The sequence below is a fragment of the Notolabrus celidotus genome, chromosome 8 (genome assembly GCF_009762535.1).
Source record: "Notolabrus celidotus isolate fNotCel1 chromosome 8, fNotCel1.pri, whole genome shotgun sequence".
NCBI lineage: Eukaryota > Metazoa > Chordata > Actinopteri > Labriformes > Labridae > Notolabrus > Notolabrus celidotus.
The window spans coordinates 20,583,076-20,603,386 of NC_048279.1; the positions used below are offsets into that span (position 1 = coordinate 20,583,076).

The following is a 20,311-nucleotide window of genomic DNA, read 5'->3' on the forward strand; positions in this document are numbered from 1 at the left end:
AGGACTGGGAATCACAAGAAAAACACGACTGGATGCCCAGCTCTCCACAGCACTCTAGCAGAAGAACTGTGGGGTTAGCAGCATTTAAAAAGCCTCACGAGTGCTCCATAGACCAACAGCGGCACTTAGAGTCCAATATGAAAAGAGCAACGTCAATTAGTTGAAAGAAAAGAAAAAAGAAAAAGAGGATTAAAATTCTCACTGAAAAGCAGTTGTGAAACTGCTTACGTTTTATTTAACTTTAATTGCTGATTACAATGTGTGTATGTAAATTGTTTTAATTCAAATAGGCAGATGTAGCCAAAGCGTTGAAGTGACATACAGGTATTAAGAAGAAGAGAAAACTGCAGGGCAGCAAGGAGAAATGTGGTAAAAAGAAATCTTATTGTACTCGCAAATAATTATGTAAATGTTTTTCTCACTACAGAAACTCATGACCTGTCAAATAAAGACAATACATATTTGCACAGTGCTATGCTAAAAAAAAACGAGGACCTCGAGATAACAGGTAACCAGCAATTTATAAAACGTTACAAATTATTTTTATGCCTTCCCAGTGTGAACTTATATCACTGACTGAGCACAACGCAGCCAACTAGTTCAGACTCTTGAAGGAGCTGTCCATCTGTAGTGGTGCTGAAATTTAAATCTGGGCAGTCAGTGTGTCATCACGGTAAGAGGTTTTATGACAAAATAAAGCGGGAATAAAACATAAGAAGGTGGTGATAAATCAATTTGTTACAGGCCTCACCTCAAGAGGTGAGTCTGGTTCATCCAGGATGTTCTTCTCACTCTGTATCCGCTGCATGGTCCCTGTAGAGCTGGGGTCCATGATCAGCACGTTCTGACTACCAGCTATGCCGAACTTGCAGTCACTCCTTCTGGAGTCAGTCGTCCTGCACACCTCGTAATTGTACACGTGTGGCAGAGTCCCTGTGCCCAAAGTGTCTGAGTAACGTGGTGGATAATATGGAATCACAGGGAGATTGGAGTGATACATGACGCGAGACTGTCTCCACCTGTAGATTTTCACTGATATAATAACCACCACACACGTGATGAAGAGGAAGGAGACTACAGCCAAAGCCAGCACTAAGTAAAAAGTCAGGTTGTCATTGTACTCCTTTTCGAGGGTAAAGTCAGTGAACTCTGACAGCACTTCAGGGAAGCTGTCCGCCACCGCCACGTTCACAATGACTGTAGCTGAACGAGACGGCTGTCCGTTGTCCTCCACTAAAACAGTCAGTCTTTGTTTCACAGCATCTTTATCACTCACTTGGCGGATAGTTCTGATTTCTCCATTCTGTAAGCCCACTTCAAACAGCGCCCTGTCTGTGGCTTTCTGTAGTTTATACGACAGCCAGGCATTCTGTCCAGAGTCCACATCAACAGCCACCACTTTAGTCACCAGATAGCCCACATCTGCTGCACGAGGAACCATCTCAGCCACCACTGAGCCTCCAGTCTGGACCGGGTACAGGACCTGAGGGGGGTTGTCGTTCTGGTCCTGGATTATGAGCTTCACTGTGACGTTGCTACTAAGTGGAGGGGAGCCTCCATCCTGCGCTTTGACAACAAAAAACAGCTGCTTGATTTGCTCATAATCAAACGAGCGCACAGCATGCACCACTCCGCTCTCTGCATTAACTGAAACAAAAGCAGACACTGGAGATCCTCCGATATTTGTGTCTTCCAGAATATAGGATATTCGGGCGTTTTGGTTTTCATCAGGATCGTTAGCTCTCAGTGTGAGAACAGACACACCTGGAGAGTTATTCTCTGTAATAAACGCACTGTAAACACTTTGTGGAAATACTGGAGCATTATCATTCACATCAGAGATCTTTAAATGAAAGGTTCTCTTTGTGGAGAGAGGAGGCGTTCCTGCATCGGTCGCAACTACAGTGATGTTATACTCTGCAACACCTTCACGATCTAAAACAGTATCAGTGACCAAAGTGTAATAATTCCTTAAATTTGATTTGATCTTAAATGGTGCATTTTGTTCAATTATACAGTTTACTTGTCCGTTCTCACCTGAATCAAGATCTTTTACATTTATGATTCCTATAGTTGTACCTGGAGGAGAGTCCTCTGACACAGGACTAGTGAATGACATCACGCTTACAGTGGGCATGTTGTCATTTGCATCAATAACTTCAATTATGACTTTGCACGAATCTGTCAAGCCTCCCTGATCTTTTGCATCAAGTCTGAGTTCAAATTTTCTATCTTTTTCATAATCAACAGAGCCTTTCACTAAAATTACTCCAGTTTTTTCATCTATTGTGAACAAGTCACCGAGACCACTGTTAAGGTCTGAAAAATAATACGTTACCATACTATTTGAACCAAAATCTGCGTCACTAGCATTAACAGTTGTTACGTAGCTATCTTTGGGAGCGTTTTCCATCACTGTAGCTTTGTATATAGATTGATTAAATGCAGGTGCATTATCATTGGCATCAAGAACAGTGATATCTATATTTACTGTGCCAGATCTCTGTGGAGATCCGCCATCTACTGCTATCAGCTTTAGAGACAGGTACGGGTTTGTCTCTCTGTCTAAAGGCTTCTGTAACACCATCTCCGCATATTTCTTCCCATCTGCATTCGAGTTTTGTTTCAGAACAAAATTCTCATTCTCGGTCAGAAAATATTCTCTGAGTCCATTGACGCCCACGTCGGGGTCTTCCGCACTAGTCAATGAAAAGCGAGCGCCCGTATTAGCTGATTCACTGATTTCAAATGTGATTTTATCTCGCTTAAACGTCGGTGAGTGATCATTTATGTCTGTTATTTCCACTGTTATTTGGTGTAGCTCCATTGGATTTTCTAAAATCATCTCAAAGCTGAAGCTACACGGTGTGACGTCTCCACAGAGCTGCTCTCGGTCTATTCTCTCTTTCACGACGAGAGTCCCTTTGTCTGTCTTCAACTCGGTGTACTGGATGTTTTCTCCAGTCACGATACGGGCCCGGCCAGAGCGAAGCCTTTTCAGATCCAAACCTAGATCCTGAGCTACGTTACCGATTAGAGAGCCTTTCTTCATCTCTTCGGGGATTGAATATCGGATATGTCCGCTGATCACATGGTTGAGGTAAAAGAGGAAAAAGAGAACCATCCAGTTTTGTCCAAAGCAAGAGCGCCATTTCACACAGCGAGTGTAAGGTAATCCACAGGCCATGTCCCAAGAAAAAATACGGAAAATTACCTCACAGAAATCCAAGCACAAAACTTAAAGCAGTGCGCAAAATGAAACTCCAAATAGGGATGGCTTCCTAATTAATTGAAGGAGATAAATAATGGGAGTCAGTATTCGTCGAATATCAGCTCACATAATGCTCACGATCCCCCTCCTTTATAATTATCTGCTGGTTAAGGAGGGGACTGTGCGGTGATGCCTCACAGAATTTATGTTGAATTGACCAACAGCGTCCCTTAGAGTACAAAATGAGGAACACCATGCAACACAGATGTATTCCTGCAAATATCATGTTGTATCTTGCTAGATAAGAGCAGACAATCAAAACATCCACACATATTTCTCGAAAAGGCACACAAAAAAATTACATAATCCCATACTGATTTTAAGTGAGCAACTGTTCTTCTCTTTGCGTTGCAACCCTAGTCCATAATCAGATAAGTGTAAAAACAAATGCCACAACAAAACCACCATGGATCGCGGTAGCACCAGCATATAAAACACACTGAGTTTGGTAAAATGTAAGTAGCAAAATGTCAATCAGATATTAAAAACACACAAGATAACAATTATACAATGATGCAAGTAAGCAGACTCTGGGTGACCCTACTTATCAAAGCCTATAAAGTCACATTAAGTATACCCTATTTACACGATTCTGTAAGGGAGGTTGTGGTTAAGGTACAACGAGAGAAACGGCATCTAAAGTGTGAAAACAAGAATAAATACAAAGTTACTTAAGAAAACCAACCTCTAGAGGTGAGTCTGGTTCGTCCAGGATGCTCCTCTCACTCTGCATCCGCTGCATGGTCCCTGTAGAGCTGGGGTCCATGATCAGGACGTTCTGACTCCCAGCTATCCCGAACTTACAGTCACTCTTTCTGGAGTCAGTTGTCCTGCACACCTCGTAATTGTACACATGTGGCAGAGTCCCTGTGCCCATAGTGTCTGAGTAACGTGGTGGATAATATGGAATCACAGGCAGATTGGAGTGATACATGACGCGAGACTGTCTCCATCTGTAGATTTTCACTGATATAATAACCACCACACACGTGATGAAGAGGAAGGACACAACAGCCAAAGCCAGCACTAAGTAAAAAGTCAGGTTATCATTGTACTCCTTGTCGTGGGTAAAGTCAGTGAACTCTGACAGCACTTCAGGGAAGCTGTCCGCCACCACCACGTTCACAATGACTGTAGCTGAACGAGACGGCTGCCCGTTGTCCTCCACTATAACAGTCAGTCTTTGTTTCACAGCATCTTTATCACTCACTTGGCGGATAGTTCTGATTTCTCCATTCTGTAAGCCCACTTCAAACAGCGCCCTGTCTGTGGCTTTCTGCAGTTTATACGACAGCCAGGCATTCTGTCCAGAGTCCACATCAACAGCCACCACTTTAGTCACCAGATAGCCCACATCTGCTGCACGAGGAACCATCTCAGCCACCACTGAGCCTCCAGTCTGGACCGGGTACAGGACCTGAGGGGGGTTGTCGTTCTGGTCCTGGATCACGATTCTAACTGTAGCAACTGAACTCAGAGGAGGAGACCCAGCATCACGAGCAGTTACGTTGAATTCAAACCACTTGATTTGCTCATAATCAAACGACCTCACTGCATGAATGACACCATTTTCTGAATTTACTGACACTAAGGAAGACACGGCGACCCCATTTATCTCTTTCTCCTCCAGGAAGTAAGAAACACGAGCGTTTTGACCCCAGTCTGCATCACTAGCACTGAGAGTGAACACAGAAACTCCAGGAGAGTTGTTCTCTGGTAAAGTCTTGCTATACTCTGGTAGTGTAAATTTAGGGGGGTTGTCGTTCACGTCAGAAACTTTCACATTGAGGATCTTACTGCTGGACAGAGGTGGGGAGCCTTGGTCAGAGACAGTGATGGTGATATTATACTCAGGAACAATTTCTCTGTCTAAGAAATCTTCGGTTACTATGCTGTAATAACCTGTTAATGAAGACTCGATTTTGAAAGGGACATCAGATGTGATGGAGCACTTAATGACACCATCACTGTCAGAGTCTTCGTCGTCAACATTAACAACAGCTAGAGTTGTACCTGGCAGAGAGTCCTCGGAAATTGAGTTAGAAAATGACATCATCTGAATTGTAGGCACGTTGTCATTTTCGTCGATAATCTGAATAATAACTTTACACGTGTCGGTGTATCCCCCGTGGTCACTAGCCTGGACGTTAAGTTGATATGTCTTGGACTTTTCATAATCCAGTTTACCTGTTACTTTGATCTCTCCAGTTTTTACATTTACCTCAAAAAGCTGCTTTGCTTCTCGAGCTACATGACTTATGGAGTAAGAGACCTCTCCATTAACTCCTTTATCTTCATCAGTAGCACTGACTGAGGTCACCACTGTTCCTTCAGGAGAATTCTCCCTGACCTCGGCTTTATAAACAGGCTGGCTACATACTGGCGCATTATCATTAGCATCTAGCACAGTAATATGAATACGCACACTCCCTGATCTGTGAGGCTCTCCTCCATCTGAAGCGAGCAGCACGAGTGTGTGAGTCTCCTCTTTCTCTCGGTCCAACGGTTTCTGTAAAACCATTTCGATGAATCTTCCTCCATCGGGCTGATTCTGGACTTCTAATTTCAAATGATCTGATGGTTTGAGTGTATATTTTTGAATATCATTTATACCAACATCGGCGTCGTCTGCGCTCTCTAGAGAGAAACGAGTGCCTGATGCAGCATTTTCAACAATTTTCAAATTGATTACATCCTTTGGGAAGGAGGGGCTGTTATCGTTTATATCCACTACCTCCACTGTTACCCGATAGAGCTGGATTGGATTTTCTAAAATCACCTCGAAGCTGAAGCTACAGGGCGTCGTCTTTCCACACAGATCCTCTCGGTCGATTCGCTCTTTAATAATAAGGGTGCCTTTGTCTCGGTTTAAATCAACGTATTGTCGACTTCCCTTGGTAATAATACGAGCTTTACCTGATATGAGCCTCCCCACATCCACACCTAAATCTCGAGCTATGTTTCCAACAAAAGAGCCTTCTGCCTGCTCCTCCGGTACAGAGTATCGAGCCTGGCCTCTCACGGCGCTCAGCTCGAAAAGACAAAGAATGACAACCAGCGTTTGCCATGGGCCTCTTTGAGCGGTGATCCACATGCAAGCCATCATACATCCAGAGACACAGACGCAGTAATCCGTTAAGTGCAAAACTGGTGCAATTATATCCTCAAAAAGTGTAGGTGATGATAATTTCAGCTGAAACCGTCCACGATTAATACAGTTCTTTAAACCACCGCGGACCAGACCGTCTTCTCTCCAGGCAGTAAAACACTGGAATGATTACAAGGGGCGGACCACAGCTCTGTCGAGTTGGATATTTATTCAGTGATGTATCAACAGCGGCCCTCAGAGTCCATCCATGGTAATGTATGTGGAGGGCATATTAAAAGAAAGAGTTTCAATGTGCTGTATATTTTTACCCATTCATTTGTTTTGAATGATAGCTTAGTTTCAAACCATACAGGTGTAAAAGAAGGCACATTATCATTCTCAATCAGCAAGGGCTGTTCCAAAGCAGCTGTAAAATGTAACTGTAAACTCAAAATGACGCCATATATATCTATTTAATCTTCTTGATGATTTATAAATGATTGATGCCGAATAAATGACAACAACAAAAGGATCCAAAGCGTGCTATAATATTCTAACATGTAAAAGTGAAAGAACTAATTTGTTCCTAAAAAAAACTGTAATAGTGTTGTTGTGTTGTTTGTCTTGTTAGTTTGACTATTGCTTTCATTTCCACCAAGAAAATGTTGTTTAACTCATATTTCACACAACAAATGAATGTCCCTCTATTGATTCAGATGCCAAAGAACCAATTTATCAAGAGAGAGACTAAATCTACTGTTACGAATAAATGTCTCAACTTAGCTAAGCCATTTACCCTGGTACTGTTTTTAAAAAGAAACTGAAGATAATGTTAATATTAAGGGATACTACTGGGAGGAACAAAGGCCACGGTAGGGTGAGGGGTGTATTTCACTCACATTAAGCAATAAATAATCAATACAGATTCTAAATTAAAAACAACATTGCCTTTTATAACCTTAAACGACAACAACTTGAAAGTCATTCCATCGTCAATTTCAGCACCACGGACAGTTACCCTTAAGAGACACTCAAAGCTTTGCGAGTTGCAAAAATGCTTCAGAAACACAAGGAAAACACTCAAGTTAACAAAATAAAATATATATATTCGTTTAACTCACCAGGGTTGACATCTGAGAACAGGTGCCTGTAAGTTGCATTTCCACCTGTGGTGTTTCAGCTCCAGCTCCATCCACACTGACTAAACTTTGACTCATCGGCTGCATATATTTTATGTCACTCTTTCTGGAGTCAGTCGTCCTGCACACCTCGTAATTGTACACGTGCGGCAGAGTCCCTGTGGCCATAGTGTCTGAGTAACGTGGTGGATAATATGGAATCACAGGAAGATTGGAGTGATACATGACGCGAGAATTTCTCCATCTGTAGATTTTCACTGATATGATAACCACCAAGCACGTGATGAAGAGGAAGGACACTACAGCCAAAGCCAGCACTAAGTAAAAAGTCAGGTTGTCATTGTACTCCTTGTCGTTGTTAAAATCAGTGAACTCTGACAGCATTTCAGGGAAGCTGTCCGCCACCGCCACGTTCACAATGACTGTAGCTGAACGAGACGGCTGCCCGTTGTCCTCCACTATAACAGTCAGTCTTTGTTTCACAGCATCTTTATCACTCACTTGGCGGATAGTTCTGATTTCTCCATTCTGTAAGCCCACTTCAAACAACGCCCTGTCTGTGGCTTTCTGCAGTTTATACGACAGCCAGGCGTTCTGTCCAGAGTCCACATCAACAGCCACCACTTTAGTCACCAGATAGCCCACATCTGCTGCACGAGGAACCATCTCAGCCACCACTGAGCCTCCAGTCTGGACCGGGTACAGGACCTGAGGGGGGTTGTCGTTCTGGTCCTGGATTATTAGCTTCACTGTCACGTTGCTACTGAGTGGAGGGGAGCCTCCATCCTGCGCTCTGACAGTAAGCTTAATTTCCTTAATTTGTTCATAATCAAACGATCGCACCGCGTGTAATACACCTGTGTCAGAGTTTATGGAGACATATTTGGACATAGAATTGCCGCTGATCTGCGTGTCCTCTAGAAAATAGGAGACCCTCGCGTTTTTTCCCCAATCAGAATCCCGCGCTCTAACAGTTGTGATGGGCACTCCAGGGGAATTATTCTCTGTGATATAAGCAGAATATATTTTTTGGTCGAAAAATGGGCTGTTGTCGTTTACGTCAGATATTCTAAGTTGCAACGTAACAGAGCTGGAGAGAGGAGGAGAACCGCAGTCGGTTGCTATTACTGTGATGTTGTACTCTGAAGTAGTCTCTCTATCAAAAAGCTGATCCGCCACTAGATTATAGTAGTTTGTTAAAGAGGATTCGATTTGAAAAGGGATCATTTTGTCTATGGTACATCGTATCTGTCCATTTTTCTCTGAATCAGCGTCTTTAACATTGAGAACAGCTACTGTTGTGCCGAGACGAGAATCTTCTGATATGGTAGTAGAAAATGACATGATATTGATTACTGGGGCATTGTCATTGACGTCAATAACATCAATTATAACTTTACTGGTGCCAGTAAAACCTCCTCGGTCCTTTGCCTCTAATCTGAGTTCATATTTTTTCTCTTTTTCAAAGTCAATGAGTCCAGCAACTGTTATAACACCTGTGTTTTCATCAATGTTAAACATATGGACCGTGCTGCCTTTTATTTTCGAAAAACTGAAAATCATTTCCCCGTTAGTGCCAATGTCTGCATCGGTTGCGTTCACTGTTGTGATATATGTCCCCTTTGAGGCGTTTTCCTTGACAGAGGCCCTATACACTGACTGGTTGAATACAGGGGCATTATCATTTACGTCCAAAACTGATATATTTATATTCACCGTGCCAGATCTCTGTGGGTTCCCACCGTCAACAGCTATTACTTTAAGAGGAACACTGGAGTGTTCTTCTCTGTCTAATGGTTTCTGCAGCACCAGTTCAGCGTATTTAGTGCCATCTGGATTAGTATGTTGTTTCACAATGAAGTTGTTATTTGGGGACAGAATGTAATTTTGCAATGCGTTTAATCCGACATCAGGGTCCACTGCACTTTCGACTGGAAATTTCGATCCGAGTATAGCTGATTCACTTATTTCAAAATGCATATCTGCATTTGGGAAAAAGGGCGCATTATCATTTATATCCAAAATTTCCACAGTGACGCGATGAAGTTCAATTGGATTTTCAAGAATGATTTCGAAGCTGAAGCTGCACGGTGTCACGTCTCCGCACAGCTGCTCTCGGTCAATCCTCTCATTCACGACCAGAGTCCCTTTGTCTGTCTTCAGCTCGGTGTACTGGAGGTTTTCTCCACCCACGATACGGGCCCGGCCAGAGCGAAGCCTTTTCAGATCCAAACCGAGGTCTTGTGCCACATTACCTATAAGAGAGCCCTTCCTCATTTCCTCGGGAATAGAATAACGAATCTGTGCTTCCACCTCATTACCAATACAACAAAGCAATATGATAAATCCCACTTGATATCGCAACATAAAAGACGATCGCCATTTAACACCTTGAGATGGGGGTTGTACTCGGGTTGCCATATCAGAAACAAAACACGGTTCGTCCCCTTTCGAAGAAAAAATGAAGGGCTTTAGTCCAATTCACAGAGATTGCATAGCTACAAGAAAACAACGTGCTCCTGGAATATCCAAAGACGAATGTATGCAAAAGCAGCCTCCTCACTGCCTGTTCTCACACGAATGGCTGTATCTCTGCTGTCATACTACAGTGCGGTAAGGGAGGGAAATGGGCTGGGTGATGGCACTTAAATCTTTTTCCTGACCAACAGCGTCACTAAGAGTAAAAAACGTGAACTACTTCCACTAAGAGAAAAAACATGCATCATTCTTGATAAACACTCAGCTGATCATATGTGTTGTATGAACTAAGACTATATATTTCGTTTACATTACCTTGACTATGAGGGTGGTATGACTATGGAAATCAACAAAAAGAAGAACATGAACTTCAGGAAAAATCATTTCAGATATTCTTCCAGAGACATTTAAAGGCTTCTAAGAGAAAATAAGTGACTGCTACACTGAAGGTTCAGGACTGTCGCTGTCTTTGGTACTGAAACAAACAGCACGGCAAACACAGTCCAAGGAGCGTATGTACCAGGCCAAACGTGTGGAAATGACACGAAGACATATGATACAATAATTACGACATACAACTGTGTGCTGACAAAACAAATGGTTAGAATTCCTTTGTACCACGTGTCCACATTAGTCCAGTAATACTGAACCAATCTCAAAAAGATGATAAAAAAAACTGTAAATTAAAAATAATTTATATTATTAAGCAATTGCTGATGTGATTATAAGACACTGCTATTGTACCGTTAAAGTACTCAATACTAAACTTTGTCCGTCTCTCTGAATGCAATGAGACGGGAGTGAACTAAAAAGTCACGGATTTTGGGTTAAGACAGGTATTAAGCTGGCCAAACTTCAAGTGGAGAGTCTGGCTTACTTGGTATATAGCTCATCAAATAAGAGAGGAACTGCCCAGAAGTGGTGATGAAAAAACGGGCCATGTTTTCAAATCCACTGCAACAAAGTACCCATGTATTAAAGATTCACTGCAGACACACGAGTTAGAAAAGTATAGACATTGAGATTTCACCTCACCTCAAGAGGAGAGTCTGGTTCATCCAGGATGCTCTTCTCACTCTGTATCCGCTGCATGGTCCCTGTAGAGCTGGGGTCCATGATCAGCACGTTCTGACTACCAGCTATGCCGAACTTACAGTCACTCCTTCTGGAGTCAGTCGTCCTGCACACCTCGTAATTGTACACGTGCGGCAGAGTCCCTGTGGCCATAGTGTCTGAGTAACGTGGTGGATAATATGGAATCACAGGGAGATTGGAGTGATACATGACGCGAGACTGTCTCCATCTGTAGATTTTCACTGATATAATAACCACCACACACGTGATGAAGAGGAAGGACACCACGGCCAAAGCCAGCACTAAGTAAAAAGTCAGGTTATCATTGTACTCCTTGTCGTTGTTAAAATCAGTGAACTCTGACAGCACTTCAGGGAAGCTGTCCGCCACCGCCACGTTCACAATGACTGTAGCTGAACGAGACGGCTGCCCGTTGTCCTCCACTATAACAGTCAGTCTTTGTTTCACAGCATCTTTATCACTCACTTGGCGGATAGTTCTGATTTCTCCATTCTGTAAGCCCACTTCAAACAGCGCCCTGTCTGTGGCTTTCTGCAGTTTATACGACAGCCAGGCATTCTGTCCAGAGTCCACATCAACAGCCACCACTTTAGTCACCAGATAGCCCACATCTGCTGCACGAGGAACCATCTCAGCCACCACTGAGCCTCCAGTCTGGACCGGGTACAGGACCTGAGGGGGGTTGTCGTTCTGGTCCTGGATTATGAGCTTCACTGTGACGTTGCTACTAAGTGGAGGGGAGCCTCCATCCTGAGCTTTGACGACAAAAAACAGCTGTTTGATCTGCTCATAATCAAACGAGCGCACAGCGTGCACCACTCCGCTCTCTGCATTAACTGAAACAAAAGCAGACACTGGAGATCCTCCGACATTTGTGTCTTCCAAAATATAGGATATTCGAGCGTTTTGGTTTTCATCGGGATCTGTAGCTCTCAGTGTGAGAACAGAGACACCTGGAGAGTTATTCTCTGTAATAAACGCACTGTAAACACTTTGTGGAAACACTGGAGCATTATCGTTCACATCAGAGATCTTTAAATGAAAGGTTCTCTTTGTGGTGAGAGGAGGTATTCCTGCATCTGTCGCAACTACAGTGATGTTATACTCTGAAACACTTTCACGATCTAATACAGTATCAGTGACCAAAGTGTAATAATTCCTTAAATTTGATTTGATCTTAAATGGTGCATTTTGTTCAGTTCTACAGTTAACTTGTCCGTTCTCACCTGAATCAAGATCTTTTACATTTATGATTCCTAAAGTTGTACCTAGAGCAGAGTCCTCTGACACAGTACTAGTGAATGACATCACGCTGATGACAGGGGCGTTGTCATTCACATCAGTTACTTCAATAACGACATTACTTGAATCCGTCAAACCTCCTTGATCTTTTGCTTCGATTCTTAGCTCATATTTTTTATCTTTTTCAAAATCTATTGGCCCTGATACATATAAGGCACCAGTAACTTGATCTATGGTCAACAGATCAGCTATATTGCTCTTCACGTTTGAAATTGAATATGTGATGTAACCATTTGATCCACTATCTGCATCTGTAGCATTTACAGTAACAATAGGAGTGCCTTTTGCTGCATTCTCAATCACAGTAGCTTTATAAACGGACTGGTTGAATACAGGCGCATTGTCATTTGCGTCTAAAACCTTTATGTCTATATTTACTGTACCAGATCTCTGTGGACTCCCCCCATCGACTGCTATTAGCTTTAAAGACAGATGCGGAGCCTCCTCTCTGTCTAGTTGCTTCTGAATCACGATCTCTGCATATTTACTCCCGTCAGGATTTACATGCTGCTTTAAAACGAAATTGTCGTTTGAGCTTAGGACATAATTCTGAAGCCCATTAACGCCAACATCGGGGTCCTCTGCACCGTCAAGCACAAATCGAGCACCGAGGTTGGCTGACTCGCTTATATCCAACTTAATATCAGATTTCTTAAACACCGGGGAGTGATCATTCACATCTAACACTTCAATCGTTATGTGATGCAACTCCATAGGATTTTCCAGAATAATTTCGAAGCTGAAGCTGCACGGCGTCGTGTCTCCACAGAGCTGCTCTCGATCTATTCTCTCATTCACGACCAGAGTCCCTTTGTCTGTCTTCAGCTCGGTGTACTGGTTGTTTTCTCCTGTAACGATACGGGCACGGCCTGAACGTAGCCTTTTCATATCCAAACCAAGATCCTGCGCCACATTACCAATAACAGAGCTCTTCTTCATCTCCTCTGGTATAGAGTACCGGATCTGACCAGCAGCGATGTTAAAGGAGACAAGCAAAATCAGAAACATTATCCGCTGAGGTCCACCACGCCATTTACAGAGAGGCTGCCAACACGCCATTTCAAAAAGATCTGTTGTAGGAATATAAAAAATGACACTCGGATCCAAAATCAATAAAGTCCACTTTCCCAGATATGCCTCGTCATTATTCAATTAAGCAGAAATCAGGACAGCAGCTAGAATCCAAAACGCATTTCTAAAAACTGTAGGCTCCGCTCTTTAAGACGTCCCCTCAATGACTACGTCAGCGGTATGTTATAAAGACTACAGACAGCCCATAACTGCAGAAGGGACGTGACGCTTTCACATCATATTGTTGTTCAACAGCGTCACTCAGAGTCCAAAACGTGAACACCATATGTATTGGAAAAAAATCATGGATACCATCAGCATAAAAACACCTACTGATGCTTGTTACATGACTGTTATTAAATGATAAGGCAAAAAGTTGATAATATAATTTACTGTGCATGTTATATTACTATTGTAAATGTTAAGACACTTCCAAATCGCAAACATATTCTGTATTGAAAAATATGTAGAAACCTGACTTCAGAGGAAAAATGCTGTTTTCACTATATTCTTTACTTCAGAAAAATATAGAAACACGAAATTGTAGGTGGTTGAACATTATGATGAAAGGCAGACGTTTCCATGACATGACTCTTCAAATAAGAGATGAACTATCCGGATGCGTTGCTTAAAAGAGGAACCATGTTTTCAAACCCAGAGCAAAAGGTATTAAAGACTCACTGCAGTTCTCAAACACACGAGTTAGAAAAGTAAAGACATTGCAATTTCACCTCACCTCCAGAGGAGAGTCTGGTTCATCCAGGATGCTCTTCTCACTCTGTATTCGCTGCATCGTCCCTGTAGAGCTGGGGTCCATTATCAGCACGTTCTGACTACCAGCTATGCCGAACTTACAGTCACTCCTTCTGGAGTCAGTCGTCCTACACACCTCGTAATTGTACACGTGTGGCAGAGTCCCTGTGGCCATAGTGTCTGAGTAACGTGGTGGATAATATGGAATCACAGGCAGATTGGAGTGATACATGACCCGAGACTGTCTCCACCTGTAGATTTTCACTGAGATAATAACCACCAAACACGTGATGAAGAGGAAGGACACTACAGCCAAAGCCAGCACTAAGTAGAAAGTCAGGTTGTCATTGTACTCCTTGTCGTGGGTAAAGTCAGTGAACTCTGACAGCACTTCAGGGAAGCTGTCCGCCACCGCCACGTTCACAATGACTGTAGCTGAACGAGACGGCTGCCCGTTGTCCTCCACTATAACAGTCAGTCTTTGTTTCACAGCATCTTTATCACTCACTTGGCGGATAGTTCTGATTTCTCCATTCTGTAAGCCCACTTCAAACAGCGCCCTGTCTGTGGCTTTCTGCAGTTTATACGACAGCCAGGCATTCTGTCCAGAGTCCACATCAACAGCCACCACCTTAGTCACCAGATAGCCCACATCTGCTGCACGAGGCACCATCTCAGCCACCACTGAGCCCCCAGTCTGGACCGGGTACAGGACCTGGGGGGGGTTGTCGTTCTGGTCCTGGATTATAAGCTTCACTGTGACGTTGCTACTGAGTGGAGGGGAGCCACCATCCTGCGCTTTGACGACAAAAATCAGCTGCTTGATCTGCTCATAATCAAATGAGCGCAGAGCGTGCACCACTCCGCTCTCTGCATTAACTGAAACAAAAGCAGAAACTGGAGATCCTCCGATATTTGTGTCTTCCAGAATATAGGATATTCGGGCATTTTGGTTTTCATCGGGATCTGTAGCTCTCAGTGTGAGAACAGAGACACCTGGAGAGTTATTCTCTGTAATAAACGCACTGTAAACACTTTGTGGAAACACTGGAGCATTATCGTTCACATCAGAGATCTTTAAATGAAAGGTTCTCTTTGTGGAGAGAGGAGGCGTTCCTGCATCTGTCGCAACTACAGTGATGTTATACTCTGCAACACCTTCACGATCTAAACCAGTATCAGTGACCAAAGTGTAATAATTCCTTAAATTTGATTTAATCTTGAAAGGTGCATTTTGTTCAATTCTACAGTTAACTTGTCCGTTCTCACCTGAATCAAGATCTTTTACATTTATGATTCCTATAGTTGTACCTGGAGGAGAGTCCTCTGACAAAGGACTAGTGAATGACATCACGCTTACAGTGGGCGTGTTGTCATTTGCATCAATAACTTCAATTATGACTTTGCTTGAATCTGTTAAACCTCCCTGATCTTTCGCTTCAATTCTGATTTCATATTTTTTGTCCTTTTCATAATCAACAGAGCCTTTCACTAAAATCACTCCAGTCTTTTCATCTATTGTAAACAACCCACGGAGACCACTGTTAAGGTCTGAAAAATAATACGTTACCATACTATTTGAACCAAAATCTGCGTCACTAGCATTAACAGTTGTTACGTAGCTATCTTTGGGAGAGTTTTCCATCACAGTAGCTTTGTATACAGATTGATTAAATACAGGTGCATTATCATTAACATCCAGAACAGTGATATCTATATTCACTGTACCAGATCTCTGTGGAGATCCGCCATCTACTGCTATCAGCTTTAGAGACAGGTTAGGGTTTGTCTCTCTGTCTAAAGGCTTCTGTAACACCATCTCAGCATATTTCTTCCCATCTGCATTCGAGTTTTGTTTCAGAACAAAATTCTCATTCTCTGTCAGAAAATATTCTCTGAGTCCATTGACGCCCACATCCAGATCCTCTGCACTTGCTAGTGGGAAACGGGCACCAGAATTAGCTGATTCGCTGATTTCAAAACGTATATTATCTCGTTCAAATGTCGGTGAGTGATCATTTATGTCTGTTATTTCCACTGTTATTTGGTGTAGCTCCATCGGATTTTCTAAAATCATCTCAAAGCTGAAGCTACACGGTGTGACGTCTCCACAGAGCTGCTCTCGGTCTATTCTCTCTTTCACGACTAGAGTCCCTTTGTCTGTCTTCAGCTCGGTGTACTGGATGTTTTCTCCAGTCACGATACGGGCCCGGCCAGAGCGAAGCCTTTTCAGATCCAAACCTAGATCCTGAGCTACGTTACCGATTAGAGAGCCTTTCTTCATCTCTTCGGGGATTGAATATCGGATATGTCCGCTGATCACATGGTTGAGGTAAAAGAGGGAAAAGAGAAGCATCCAGTTTTGTCCGAAGCCAGAGCGCCATTTCACGCAGCGAGTGTAAGGTAATCCACAGGCCATGGCCCAAGAAAAAACACGGAAAATACCTCACAGATATCCAAGCATCAGACACAGGCTTAAAAATAAACGCAATAAAACGTAAGAAAAAAGAGCACGCTTTCTTTTCTTATATCTTAAGGGGGCTCAAATGATGCCAGTCGGGTTCCCTTGGATGTCAGCTCACATAATGCTCAATATCTGCTTCTCTCTCATAGGCTGCACTGTTTCGGGAGGGGACTGTACATGATGCTGCAGACATAATGTTTGATTGATCAACAGCGTCCCTTAGAGTTCAAAATCAGGAACACCATCCAACACATAACTAATGTTTCAAATAATAAGTGGTTGCTTGCATTTGATTTGTGGATTGCTACAATGAAAAATAGAATAAAATAAAGATAAATTAAAGAAATCCATATTGCATTCTTCAAAAAGGACCTTCCAACTATCAAGACAATCTTATTCTGAACTCAAGTCAGATGCTATGTTCTTGTCCATTGTGTCTTAAATGTACTCATGTGTGAATATCATCACCACATCACCATCAAATAAATACTCCAAATAGGTTTCAACTAAAAAAGATATCTTAACAAATCCATCAATAATCGCTGTTGTACTAAAACAGAAAACACGAGGAGATTGAAACAATTTGAGCAATAGAAGGAACATTTCAGTTTGTAGCAACAGTGTGTTGTAGATTATCTATTGACTGACAATCAACAACTGATGTATTTATGAGGAAAACCTGAGAATCATCCTCTCTATAAAGTCTTTTGAGAAAATATCCCTAACAAGAAAGGAGTAAAAAATGCCTCTGTCCAAGGTGCTGAATATGAAGGAAAAGCGTTGAAGCCATACGTCACACTGCAAAAACTGTAATTTAAAAACAGAAAGATAAACACCAGGAACAGCACACAAATATGTAATTTTACTGACCTCCAGAGGAGAGTCTGGTTCATCCAGGATGCTCTTCTCACTCTGTATCCGCTGCATGGTCCCTGTAGAGCTGGGGTCCATGATCAGCACGTTCTGACTACCAGCTATGCCAAACTTACAGTCACTCCTTCTGGAGTCAGTTGTCCTGCACACCTCGTAATTGTACACGTGTGGAAGAGTCCCTGTGGCCATAGTGTCTGAGTAACGTGGTGGATAATATGGAATCACAGGAAGATTGGAGTGATACATGACGCGAGACTGTCTCCATCTGTAGATTTTCACTGAGATAATAACCACCAAACACGTGATGAATAGGAAGGACACTACAGCCAAAGCCAGCACTAAGTAAAAAGTCAGGTTGTCATTGTACTCCTTGTCGTGGGTAAAATCAGTGAACTCTGACAGCACTTCAGGGAAGCTGTCCGCCACCGCCACGTTCACAATGACTGTAGCTGAACGAGACGGCTGCCCGTTGTCCTCCACTATAACAGTCAGTTTTTGTTTCACAGCATCTTTATCACTCACTTGGCGGATAGTTCTGATTTCTCCATTCTGTAAGCCCACTTCAAACAGCGCCCTGTCTGTGGCTTTCTGCAGTTTATACGACAGCCAGGCATTCTGTCCAGAGTCCACATCAACAGCCACAACTTTAGTCACCAGATAGCCCACATCCGCTGCACGAGGAACCATCTCAGCCACCACTGAGCCTCCAGTCTGGACAGGGTACAGGACCTGAGGGGGGTTGTCGTTCTGGTCCTGGATTATTAGCTTCACTGTTACGTTGCTACTGAGTGGAGGGGAGCCTCCATCCTGAGCTTTGACAACAAAAATCAGCTGCTTGATTTGCTCATAATCAAATGAGCGCACAGCGTGCACCACTCCACTCTCTGCATTAACTGAAACAAAAGCAGAAACTGGAGATCCTCCGATATTTGTGTCTTCCAGAATATAGGATATTCGGGCATTTTGGTTGTCATCGGGATCTTTAGCTCTCAGTGTGAGAACAGAGACACCTGGAGAGTTATTCTCTGTAATAAACGCACTGTAAACACTTTGTGGAAACACTGGAGCATTATCGTTCACATCAGAGATCTTTAAATTAAAGGTTCTCTTTGTGGAGAGAGGTGGAATTCCTGCATCTGTTGCAACTACAGTGATGTTATACTCTGCAACACCTTCACGATCTAAAACAGTATCAGTGACCAAAGTGTAATAATTCCTTAAATTGGATTTAATCTTGAAAGGTGCATTTTGTTCAATTCGACAGTTTACTTGTCCGTTCTCACCTGAATCAAGATCTTTTACATTTATGATTCCTATAGTTGTACCTGGAGGAGAGTCCTCTGACACAGGACTAGTGAAAGACATTACACTTACAGTGGGCGTGTTGTCATTTGCATCGATAACTTCAATTATGACTTTGCTTGAATCTGTCAAGCCTCCCTGATCTTTCGCTTCAATTCTGATTTCGTACTTTTTGTCTTTTTCATAATCAACAGAGCCTTTCACTAAAATTACTCCAGTCTTTTCATCTATTGTGAACAAGTCATCTAGACCACTGTTAAGGTCTGAAAAATAATACGTTACGATACTATTTGAACCAAAATCTGCATCACTAGCATTAACAGTTGTCACGTAGCTATCTTTGGGGGAGTTTTCCATCACTGTAGCTTTGTATACAGATTGATTAAATACAGGTGCATTATCATTAACATCCAGAACAGTGATATCTATATTTACTGTGCCAGATCTCTGTGGAGTTCCGCCATCTACTGCTATCAGCTTTAGAGACAGGTTAGGGTTTGTCTCTCTGTCTAAAGGCTTCTGTACCACCATCTCCGCATATTTCTTCCCATCAGCATTCGAGTTTTGTTTCAGAACAAAATTCTCATTCTCGGTCAGAAAATATTCTCTGAGTCCATTGACGCCCACATCAGGGTCGTCTGCACTCGCTAGTGGGAAACGGGCGCCCGTATTAGCTGATTCGCTGATTTCAAAACGAATATTATGTCGTTTAAATGTCGGTGAGTGATCATTTATGTCTGTTATTTCCACGGTTATTTGGTGTAGCTCCATTGGATTCTCTAAAATAATCTCAAAGCTGAAGCTACACGGTGTGACGTCTCCACAGAGCTGCTCTCGGTCTATTCTCTCTTTCACGACGAGAGCCCCTTTGTCTGTCTTCAGCTCGGTGTACTGGATGTTTTCTCCAGTCACGATACGGGCCCGGCCAGAGCGAAGCCTTTTCAGATCCAAACCTAGATCCTGAGCTACGTTACCGATTAGAGAGCCTTTCTTCATCTCTTCGGGGATTGAATATCGGATATGTCCGCTGATCACATGGTTGAGGTAAAAGAGGAAAAAGAGAAGCATCCAGTTTTGTCCGAAGCCAGAGCGCCATTTCACGCAGCGAGTGTAAGGTAATCCACAGGCCATGGCCCAAGAAAAAACACGGAAAACACCTCACAGATATCCAAGCATTAGACACAGGCTTAAAAATAAACGCAATAAAACGTAAGAAAAAGAGGACGCTTTCTTTTCTTATATCTTAAGGGGGCTCAAATGATGCCAGTCGGGTTCCCTTGGATGTCAGCTCACATAATGCTCACTATCTGCTTCTCTCTCATAGGCTGCACTGTTTAGGGAGGGGACTGTACATGATGCTGCAGACATAATGTTTGATTGATCAACAGCGTCCCTTAGAGTTCACAATCAGGAACACCATGCACGTTGAACTGATGTTTCAAATAATAAGTGGTTGCTTGCATTTGATTTGTGGA

At 42.8% G+C, this 20,311-nt stretch overlaps 6 protein-coding genes across 7 annotated transcripts in view; all 6 read right to left on the reverse strand.

Annotated features, from left to right (window-relative positions):
* Positions 1 to 20,311, reverse strand: part of LOC117818002 (protocadherin gamma-C5-like) — a 163,265-nt gene that overhangs the window by 124,250 nt on the left and 18,704 nt on the right. The gene's annotated exons all lie outside the window — the stretch shown is intronic.
* LOC117818006 (protocadherin beta-16-like) lies at positions 729 to 3,187 on the reverse strand. The gene has a single exon (XM_034690861.1). It carries the CDS (start codon positions 3,185 to 3,187, stop codon positions 731 to 733), a length of 2,457 nt encoding a protein of 818 aa, XP_034546752.1. The 3' UTR covers positions 729 to 730.
* LOC117817527 lies at positions 3,939 to 9,865 on the reverse strand. Its single transcript, XM_034690267.1, has 2 exons — positions 7,481 to 9,865; positions 3,939 to 6,464 (listed from the first exon to the last, which is right to left on the reverse strand). Exons 1-2 carry the CDS (start codon positions 9,863 to 9,865, stop codon positions 3,939 to 3,941), a joined length of 4,911 nt encoding a protein of 1,636 aa, XP_034546158.1.
* LOC117817530 (protocadherin gamma-A7-like) lies at positions 11,003 to 13,381 on the reverse strand. Its single transcript, XM_034690269.1, has 2 exons — positions 13,061 to 13,381; positions 11,003 to 11,779 (listed from the first exon to the last, which is right to left on the reverse strand). Exons 1-2 carry the CDS (start codon positions 13,379 to 13,381, stop codon positions 11,003 to 11,005), a joined length of 1,098 nt encoding a protein of 365 aa, XP_034546160.1.
* LOC117818009 (protocadherin beta-4-like) lies at positions 14,092 to 16,616 on the reverse strand. The gene has a single exon (XM_034690864.1). The coding sequence runs from the start codon at positions 16,614 to 16,616 to the stop codon at positions 14,172 to 14,174; it is 2,445 nt and encodes an 814-aa protein (XP_034546755.1). The 3' UTR covers positions 14,092 to 14,171.
* LOC117817531 (protocadherin beta-16-like) lies at positions 17,194 to 19,967 on the reverse strand. The gene is made up of 2 exons (XM_034690270.1): positions 17,505 to 19,967; positions 17,194 to 17,211 (listed from the first exon to the last, which is right to left on the reverse strand). Exons 1-2 carry the CDS (start codon positions 19,965 to 19,967, stop codon positions 17,194 to 17,196), a joined length of 2,481 nt encoding a protein of 826 aa, XP_034546161.1.